The sequence below is a fragment of the Thamnophis elegans genome, chromosome 15 (assembly GCF_009769535.1).
Source record: "Thamnophis elegans isolate rThaEle1 chromosome 15, rThaEle1.pri, whole genome shotgun sequence".
In the NCBI taxonomy this organism is placed as follows: Eukaryota; Metazoa; Chordata; class Lepidosauria; order Squamata; family Colubridae; genus Thamnophis; species Thamnophis elegans.
In genome coordinates this window covers 7,719,658-7,729,540 of record NC_045555.1, presented here as the reverse complement: position 1 = coordinate 7,729,540, position 9,883 = coordinate 7,719,658, and the positions used below count along the sequence as shown (strand labels likewise).

Below are 9,883 nucleotides of genomic sequence, written 5' to 3'. Positions count from 1 at the left end.
TCTTGGGAAGCCTCGCTCAGAACAATTCTGCTCCTGCCTGTCAAGAGAATCTGGCACAAACTTGCAAATTACTCTTGGGAGCCTCACAAGTTGGATCTGTGGAGGCCTGTCCTCCAGGCTGCCTTCTGTCCCCTCTGCCTCCTTGATGGCATTTTTACCAACGACATAACCCAGAAATTGGCCCAAGGGGCTTCCCTGACAGCAGATACAAAGATTGGGGTTTAAAGGCCATTAAGAACCATCAAGCAAGTTTATTGAAAGGAAACCGATGCAGCAGAATTAGGATTTCATGAAGCCAGTGCTTCCGGTATGGTAGGGCTCTCCTCTCCAGAAACTAGGCCGGCCGCCACCTGGTCCTGCCTCCAGAGATGTTCGGCGAGCCTGTTCAAGAGATGGGCCACCTCAGCTAGGCCGGCGTATCCGTCCGAGTGCCGCTCGCCGACACTCTTTGTCCGCAAGACCGGTAAACCCCAGGTGTGGGAGAAAGACGCCATGTCTGATTCGGTCACATCCGTGTGGGCAAACTGGTCAAACCTGGAGACATTTGGTCAAGGAAGGGCCAAGCAGTAAGAAAGTGACAAACTCAGCCTGAGCCGATTCTTCTGCTCTGGACTGGGCTGCCCCTCTTAATCCTTGCAGTGATTGTACATATTTTAATTTCGAAAGGGTTATTTTTTGGGATCAAGGACAGGCTGCAGGAAGAAAAGGACGGTTATTGTGAAAAAGCCTAATATTTCAAAAAAAAAAACATCTTAAAAAGAGGCAGATTGCCCTCAGGGCCCTTTTCTGGGGCAGCCTGGGGAGAAACTCCTTAAAGCAGGGGTCCCTAACCTTTTGGACCTCAGGGACCACTAAATTCATAATTTTAAATCCCGCGGACCACTAATATGACCGACTGGGTGGGCGTGGGCCGATCATGTGACTGGGTGGGTGTGGCCAACTCGATGTCACTCATGTCGAGGGGCGCCTCGCCAGCCTCTACTCGCCACTCCTCGCCTGCCCGCTAGGGCTCCTTTGGGCCCCAACAGGAAGCAGTTGCTGGAGCTAAGCAGCCACCAGGAGAAAGAGTTGGCAAAACAGCTCAGTTCAAATTGGATCTGACCGAGAAGGAGGCTCAACAGAAGCACCTCACTGAGGACTAGGAGCATAGGCTTTCCAAGCAGAGGGCAGACCTGTGGGAGTGCAAGGCTAGGTACCACCACCTGGAGGCTTACTGGGCTGAGATGTTCAGCCAGTTCCAGGCCATGATGCAGTCCCACTTTTACGAGGCCCTTCGGCTCTTTGCCACCAGCGGCGCATCCCTCCAGTCTTCGCCCAAAGCCCCCCACCAGGAGGCTGAAGCAGACTCCAAATCGGAATTTCTGCCCCCCTCTGACCTGCACAAAAAGACCCCGAAGGGGAGACTCTCTGCAGCAGCACAAGCGTTCATTGCACGTATCCTTCCCAGGGGCCATAGTTTGAGGACCCCCAATTTAGTGCAATATAAAAAATGCAGAAATTTTTCTGCGGACCACCAAAACTTTCTCACAGACCACCAGTGGTCCACGGACCACTGCTTTAAAGGATACTTGGTGCCCACAACCATTCGGACCATGTGCCTCGTTCCGTCTGTCACGCGAGAGATTTGGTGAGGGAGGTCGAGAAAGGACGCGCGATCCGTGAAGGAGAACAAGAAGAGGACGGCGTCCGCTTTCTCTCTGCAGGCCTGCGGTGAAGGGAGGAAACGTGGGTTCCACCACAAATGCGCGAACGACAAAAGCGCGCCTGACTAAACCGCGCCGACAAAACCGCGCGACGAAGGAGCGACGAATGATCCCTGAAGCGCGCCGACAACAGCGCTCTGACAGAAGCGCGCTGTAACCTAACCCTAAACCTAACCCTAACCCTAACCCTTACCGTAACTTAAATCGCGCTTCTGTCGGCGCACTGTTGTCGGCGCGCTGTTGTCGATGCGCTTTTGACATCGCGGTTTTAGCGCCATGGTTTTGTTGGCGCGCTTATGATGTTCGCGCTTTTGTCGGGTCACGGGAAACGTCACAAGGGTTCCCAACTCCGAAAGGGAACAGGGGGTCCCCAAAGTAGCATCGCCATTCTCCCCCCCTGCCCCAGAATACAACCTGGCCCCGAAAGTCTCTCCATGGACAACTCACGGGTAAAATGTGGTCAAATTTTCTCAGCATGGCTTCGCCACAGTCCCAGAAGGAGAACTTGAAAAAGAGCACCTTGCCGCTCTCTCGCAGTTTTGCCGGCCAGTAGACGAGGCTGGTCTGGATCCCTGGGAAAGAAAGAGTTACTTGGGAAGAGATTCCTAGGGAAGCCCCCCCCATCTCAGGAGAGGGTCTCAGGAAGAATTACCGTATTTTTCAGAGTATAAGATGCACCTTTTTCCTTCCTAAAAGAGGGTGAAAATTTGGGTGCATCTTATACACTGAATGCAGCGCCACAAACCCACCGTCTTTGGCCCCTGCCTCCCAGCAATTTACCTCCTTGAGGCAACAAGGGAAAATGGGGCTTGCGGAGGAAATAGGCTATGACAATCCCTGCAGCCTGAAACAGCTAGTGCTTAAACTGAAATTGAAAGTGAAACTTGCTCTTTGCTGCAAGGAGGCAAATTGCTGGGAGGGAGAGGCAGATTTTTCTTCTTCTAATCAGGCTAAACTTAAAAGGCTGTTTGCGGCAAGAAGGTAAGTCAATAACTATAAATGCTTAGAGAGCGTTCAAATTATTAGACTCATTTTTTAAAGACTGCTTTATTATTGTTCTAGACAACTTGGGAAAATAAGAAGCTTTTTAAAATAAAGGCTTGATCTGAAGAGGCCCAGTGCTATTGTATCTTCTTTTAAATAGCAGAGAATAACATATACTTCCAGAAAGCACTTTCAATTTTAACAGCATCTGTAGAAGTATAGTTTGAAATGTAACACCACAAACAATGTACATCATCTGTACAGTTTGCTGTTTGCTGCAAGGAGGCAAATTGCTGGGAGGCAGAGGCAGATTTATTTTTCTCTTGTTTTCCTCCCTAAAAGCTAGGTGCGTCTTCTACTTTGGAGCATCTTATACTCCAAAAAATATGGTAGGTAAGATACTAACAGGAACAGAAGAGAGGATGATAAAAAAAAATCTGTACAGCTATTTACTGAGTATTACATTAGAAGAAGAAGTGAAAGAAACAATGATTGCCTGGGCAAAAAACTTTGGTTATACGATAGAACTAGAAAAATGGTGGCAATTATGGGATAGAAATTACAAACTAACAATGTCAACTGCATATAAAGAGAATTTGTATAAGATGTTTTACAGATGGCATTGGCCACTGGCAAGATTGGCGACGATATTTGAAGATAAATCAGTTAAATGTAGGAAACGTCATCAGACACTGGCTCATATTATCATATATGGTGGACATGTGTAGAAGCTAAAAAATATTGGTTAAAATATGCTAGTGGTTGGAAAATATGATACAACAACATATTGACTTGAACCCTGAAATATTCCTGTTGGGGATCTTACCAGAAACGTATAGTAAAGAAAATGTATATTTGATTATTCATGTAAAAACCGCAGCTAGAATTGTATTTGCACAAAACTGGAAAAGTGAAGAGTTTCCTGCAGAGGAGAATGCGATAAGGAAAATATTAGAATATGCAGAAATGAATAGATTAACATTGGCAATTAAAGAGAAAGAATAAACTGGTTATTATGTGATATGGGAAACATTTGATCGATGGCTAGAGGATAAAAGTAGATATAAAAGATATAAAAGTAGATGAGTGAATATAAAAGTAGATGAGTAAAAAAGATAGATGAGTAGATATACTCATAGATGTAAAAGATACAAAAGTAGATGAGTTAATATAAAAGTAGATGAGTAAAAAAAAGTAGACGAGTAGATATACTCATAGTTATAAAAGTAGATGAGTAAAATATAGAAAATAGTTAATAGAGTTAAGTGAAGAGGATATAAAGTATCCGTTATTTAATGTGTTGGCATTAAGATAAGACTTGGTTAAATAATAAATAGGATTGTAAATTTTAACTGTTGTTGCACAAACATTTGTACCCGAGACACTGTTGAATGGAATATGGATTATTTGTACTAAAATAAAGTAATTTTTAAAAAGGAAAAGTTTCTCAGGGCTGCCTCGCAGAAGGAAGGCTCCTCACCACTCCGTCCAGTTTGTGGAGCTCTGCCCTGGCTTCTCCTTTAGCCAGTGTCAGCTGCCCTGGTTTTAAGGCTTTGCCTTGGGGACAGCAGGAGGAGGAGGAGGAGGAGGATGAAGCAGGGGGTCACCTGTGGTCTCGTGATGCACCAGGGGCACCTCCAGACCGGCCAATTTGGCCACCAAAGCGGTTTTTCCCACGCCGCTCTTGCCGGATACGAAGACCTTGTAACCGGCTACGTCGGCAGCCGCCTGTGGAGCCACCACTGGTCTCTCGATCAGTCCTGCACAGGGAGAGAAGCCCCTTTGAGAATACCGGTTATCGGGGTGGTCCTTTGCCCTAGATCCCCGCCCGCGCGGCGGGGAAGCGCGGAATCTCCCGGGGCTTCAGCCCAGCGACCTCACCGAAGGATCGGCGCTGCGCCCGGCGCAAGAGGGCGCCCGAGTAAGCTCTGCCTTCCTCCGTGCTGTGCCAGTCCGGGTCGACCACGGATCCCGGGCGGACGATCATCCCCGCCCTGCGAGGGATCCGGCTGGCCCACGCTGCGCCCGATCCAGCGGCGAGGAGGCGCTAGGATCGCTTCCCTTCCCAACGCGCATGCCCCAACCGGCCTCTGGCTTCTTCCGTCCTCTTTTTTTCCCTTTGGCCTGACGTCATACCGGTGTGGCCCCTCCCCCTGGCATCCCTGGTTTTGTCCGGGCAAAGCCGGGCGTGATTCTGAGCCCGATTCATATTTATGCCAGGCTGCCTCTTTGTTAAGGCCGTCCGTCCCGCGATGAGGGCGGAGGGGCGAGGTTACCTTCCTGCAAAGCGGATCGCCTGCGCCGGGGCATCGCCGGTTGCCTGGCTTTTCCGCATAGGAAGGACGTGGGGATCCCGTCCTTGCGTATGGCTGGAGGAGCCTAACGGTTGGAGGAACTGGGCATGGCTGGTCCAGTGAAGAGAAGGACCAGGGGAGGCAGGATAGCAGGATCCCAATATTTGAGGGGCTGCCACAGAGAGGACGGAGGGGGGGGGGGAGAGATTTCAAGCTATTCTCCAAAGCAACTCTAAGGCAGGACAAGAAGCAACGGATGGAAACTAATCCAGGAGAGGGGCAACCTGAAATTAAGAACCACACTATTAAAGAGATGTTGGGCAACCAAGAGGCTAAAACATACAATGAAGGGTTGCAGGAACTGGGCATGGCTGGTCTAGTGAAGAGAAGGACCAGGGGAGACAGGATAGCAGCCTTCCAATATTTGAGGGGCTGCCACAGAGAGGAGGGGGTCAAAATATTCCCCAAAGCACCCGAAGACCAGACAAGGAATAATAATGGATGGAAACTGATGTAAGAGAGATTCAACCTGGAAATAAGGAGAAATTTCCTGACAAGGAGGACAATCCAATGGAACAGAAGTTGCCTCCGGAATTGTGGGAGCTTCATCCCTGGAAGCTTTCAAGAAGAGACTGGACTGCCATCTGTCAGAAATGGTGTAAGGGCTCCTGCTTGGGCGGCCGGGGTGGGGTGGGGTGTTGGACTAGATGACTTACAAGGTGCCTTCCAATTCCTATTATTCTATTCTATTCTATTCTACTCATTCTCCAAAGCACCTGAAGGCCGGACAAGGAATAATGGATGGAAACTGACCAAGCAGAGATTCAACCTAGAAATAAGGAGGAATTTTCTGATAGTGAGAACAATCAACCCCTTGAACAGAAGTTGCCTTCAGAAGTTGTGGGAGCTTCATCCCTGGAACCTTTCAAGAAGAGACTGGGCTGCCATTTGTCAGAAATGGTGTAGGGTCTCCTGCTTGGGTACGGGGTTGGACTAAATGACCTACGAAGTCCCTTCCAACTCTGTTAATCTGTATATCTGTATGTTTCTCGTTGTTTTCAAACAATGTTGGCCTCTTCCTTGGGCAGTCAGATCTGTTTTGCTACCTCAGAGCTTCATCACTGGAAGATTTCAAGAAGAGACTGGACTGCCATCTGTCAGAAATGGTGTAGGGACTCCTGCTTGGGCGGGGGGGGGGTTGGACTAGATGACCTACAAGATCCCTTCCAACTCTTGTTAATTTGTTAAACTTGGGCTAAAGCTTTCAAGAAGAGACTAGAGTGCCATCTGTCAGAAATGGGGTAGGGTCCCCTGCTTGGGTGTGGGGTGGGACTAGATGACCTCCAAGGTCCCTTCCAACTCTGTTAAATCAGTGTGTGTGTGTGTGGGGGTAGGGGTGGGGGAGAAGATAGCAGCCGCCTTAAGTCACCCACTGCACTCTTTCCTTCCTGTTTCGGGGGCTCACGCGACGTGTTGGCCACTGCCATGGCTTTTGCTCCTGCGGGAGGACCCCAGAGGGAACTGAACTTGTTTGTGTGTGTGTCAGGGGGGGGGGAGAGAACAGCAGACGGTGATGTGCAAGTTGTGTTCTGCAAGCGAAAGGACTGGGAGTGGGTGGGTGGGCTGCAGCAGCTTTCAAACGCGTCTGGTCTTTTTACCTTGAAATCCCTTAAAATGTGGCGTGGCCAGAAACGGGAGTTCGGTGGAGCCGGACACATGGCTTGTGAAAGCCATGCCCCTGGCAGCCTTGTTAGGGGCGTCTTGGCAGCAGCAGGGGGGGGGATTCCTAAGGGGCGCACCCCACCCCTCAGAATATCCCTGCAATCTGGCCAGCCAGCCAGGAAGCTTCAAAGGGGAGAACTAAGGAGAAATTTCCTGACAATGGGGACAATGAAATCCGGCCTCCAGAAATTGTGGGTGCGCCAACGTTTTCAAGAAGAAACTGGACAACTATTTGTCTGAAATGGCCGATAGGGTTTCCTGCTTGGAGCAGGGGGAGGCTGGACTAGAAGACCTCGAAGGTCCCTTCCAGCTCTATTCCGATGGATTGGCGCAGCTTTCTCTCTGCTGGGAAAGGCAAGGACGGCGGCCTCCCAAGAGGAGTGTGGGAAAAAGCCACAAGCCAAGCCGAGCCGCAGGGCCAAAAGGCTGGCGCAGGATTCCCATGGCGGGCAGCTGCCAGGCAGGAGCCCACCTCACACTCCCTCCCCCCTTTCCCTGCCCAAAGGTCCCTCCTCCTCACCGTTAAGATGGGGTTTCTCCCCCCAACCCCTCAGGTGATCAGAAGCAAAGACGGAGAAACGTTAGATATTCAAGACTTAGAAATGGTTAAGATATTCAAACATGCTGCATTGGAGGTGGCTGATATGACCATGCCCCCCCCAACCCTCCCTCGATGGTGTCCCCCTTGCCTCACCTGTCGGAATTGGCTGAAGCCGTGGACCCTGGCCGACAGCCTGGCCTGACCCTCAGGAAACAGTAAGTGTTGGAAGGGACCTTGGAGGTCATCTAGTCCAACACAGGAAACCTGTACTAGGGATTCGAACCACCGAACTGCCAACCTTTCTGATCGACAAGTTCAGAGTCTTAGCAACTGGGGCCGCCTACTAAGACATTTCAGCTGCAGCCGCTGGTGCCACCCTCCCCCCTTCTTTTGCAGTGGGTCAGATAGCTGATAGCAAGTGTGCTCAACTGTTGAACCCCCCCCTCCAGATTTCTTCATTTGGGGCTTTGTCGGACTACCTGGGGTGACCTGAATGTCCCACCCCCTCCAAGACAGTGGGAACTGTCATTTATTCCATCTTGCCCTGCAGGGTGAGTGGATTCCAGCCCATGCATGGCTCTTAATATTCTTTTTTTTAATGTATTTGTATTTATTTGTCTTGTATGCCGCCCACTCCCGAAGGACTCTGGGCGGCTCACAATAGACAAGGGAAGGGGAAATAACTAGACAAAGACAACACTTTAAAAAACGCAACATTCACAGGGCTGGATGTTTCGCAAGCCCCCCCCCCCCCCCCGCTGGAGCAGCCAGGACTTGGTGGCTTTGTGGAAGGCCGGGAGGGGAGTAAGGGTCTGGATCTCCACGGGGAGGTCATTCCAGAGGGCTGGAGCTGCAACAGAGAAGGCTCTCCCCCGGGGAGTCACCAGCCGACATTGGCTGGCGGATGGAATCCGGAGGAGACCTAACCTGTGAGATCTAATCGGTCTATGGGAGGTAATCGTCAGGAGGCGGTCTCTCAGGTACCCAGGTCCATTGCCATGTAGGGCTTTATAGGTAGCGACCAGCACCTTGAAGCGGATCCGGAGACTAATGGGTAGCTAGTGCAGCTCACAGAGTATAGGTGTGATGTGGGTGTACCTGGGTGCACCCACAATAGCTCGCGCGGCTGCGTTCTGAACTAACTGAAGTCTTCAAACACTCTTCAAGGCAGCCCCATGGCCTATTTTAAGGAGCCTGAAGCTGCTGTTGTAATGAAGTTAGGCAAGGGGCAAGAAAGGTTGCGCCTTTTTTGGGTGTGTGTGTGTGTGTGTTATTAAGTATATAAGATGCCTCAGGTCAGGGGCCAGCAATCTGTGGCTCTGGAGCCGCATGTGGCTCTTTTCTCCCTCTGCTGCGGCTCCATCACCGGCACCACAATTTTGAGGGGGGCTTTCAGTGGGGGGTGGGAGGGAAGCACAGTGCGCCAGAAGACTCTATGGCAAGGGGAGGGTTTTCCAGTTGTCTCCACAATTGATAGGGCTTTCGGTTATGACAGGTAGAGGAAAAAGTATGCCACGCTAGGAGGAGACTCTTATGGTGGGGGAACTGAACTTCCGGTCAGCTCCAGAATTGAACAGGGGGCTTCCGGTTAGGACCTTTGTGGCTCCCGGAGTTTTCTTTTCTGTAGGAAATGGGTCCAAATGGCTCTTTTGAGTGTAAATTTGCCGACCCCTGCCTTGAGGTTGAACAAGTACAGCTTAGGAAGGTCAAAGGCAAAATGGACTGCTAAATTGGTCACACCCACCCAGGCACATGACCACCAACCATGCCCCGCCCTCCCAACAGTATGAGGGACCGTGAATCATTCCCCCCACATCCCCGGTTTAAGTAGTTTGAGGGGCCTGCTGTAAGGGAAGTTTTGGCTCATAGACTGCGCTAGAAGTGAGAGAATAGGCAGAGCCCCAGAGAGTGGGGAGCTCCTGGTCCCTGGGGGCTTCTTCTCCTGGAGGCCCCCTTAAAAGTCCCACCCGCACCCCAAGTGGTAGGAGAAGGCTGCAAGGGTAAAGGTTCCCCTTGCACAGTTGTTCCTGACTCTAGAGAGCGGTGCTCATCTGTTTCAAAGCCGAAGAGCCAGCGCTGTCCGAAGACGTCTCTGTGGTCATGTAGCCGGCATGACTCAACGCTGAAGACGCACGGAACGCTATGACCTTCCCACCAAAGGTGGTCCCTATTTTTCTACTTGCATTTTTTAATGTGCTTTCGAACTGCTAGGTTGGGAGAAGCTGGAACAAGGAACGGGAGCTCACTCCGTTACGCGGCGTTAGGGATTCAAACCGTCGGAAGTGCCGACCTTTCTGATCGACAAGCTCAGCATCTTAGCCACCGCATCCTGCAAGGGTAGGGCTACCTCTAAAAGAGGGCTGGCTTTTGGACTCTTCCTTTAAACCTCCGACTGGCTGTGGCGTCCCATTAGTGCCCCGCTTGGCCACTTCCCTTTGGAACTTGGCATTTGCCCAGTGGCATTGGAACTGATCTCTTCTCCCTGCGTGACTGCCCGCCAGGCACTCAGTTCAGAGGCTACCCAGCTATGGCCAGGCCCTGCTTGGCCAGGTATCCCCGAGGTGGATCTTTGACCCTGGCACATACCCACCCTTTCTTGGGTAGAAAAGGGGCTTCGGCCCCCGCACCCGTGCTGGGAA

The 9,883-nt window shown here is 50.9% G+C and overlaps 1 protein-coding gene across 1 annotated transcript; it reads right to left on the bottom strand.

Moving 5' to 3' along the window:
- CPLANE2 (ciliogenesis and planar polarity effector 2) lies at nt 1–4,787 on the bottom strand. Its single transcript, XM_032232015.1, has 5 exons — nt 4,569–4,787; nt 4,295–4,447; nt 2,151–2,275; nt 1,569–1,705; nt 1–534 (listed from the first exon to the last, which is right to left on the bottom strand). The coding sequence occupies exons 1-5, from the start codon at nt 4,672–4,674 to the stop codon at nt 288–290; spliced, it is 768 nt and encodes a 255-aa protein (XP_032087906.1). The 5' UTR covers nt 4,675–4,787; the 3' UTR covers nt 1–287.
- Between the last annotated feature and the right edge of the window lie 5,096 nt (nt 4,788–9,883).

Bases quoted from the DNA above. Each gene is read 5' to 3' on its own strand.
- CPLANE2 (XM_032232015.1), bottom strand. From the start codon at position 4,674: ATGATCGTCCGCCCGGGATCCGTGGTCGACCCGGACTGGCACAGCACG. The intron at 4,448-4,568 runs GTGAGGTCGCTG...CTCCCTGTGCAG, and splicing joins GGCGCAGCGCCGATCCTTCG to GACTGATCGAGAGACCAGTG. The intron at 1,706-2,150 runs GTGAGTTGTCCA...CCTTCACCGCAG, and splicing joins AATTTGACCACATTTTACCC to GCCTGCAGAGAGAAAGCGGA.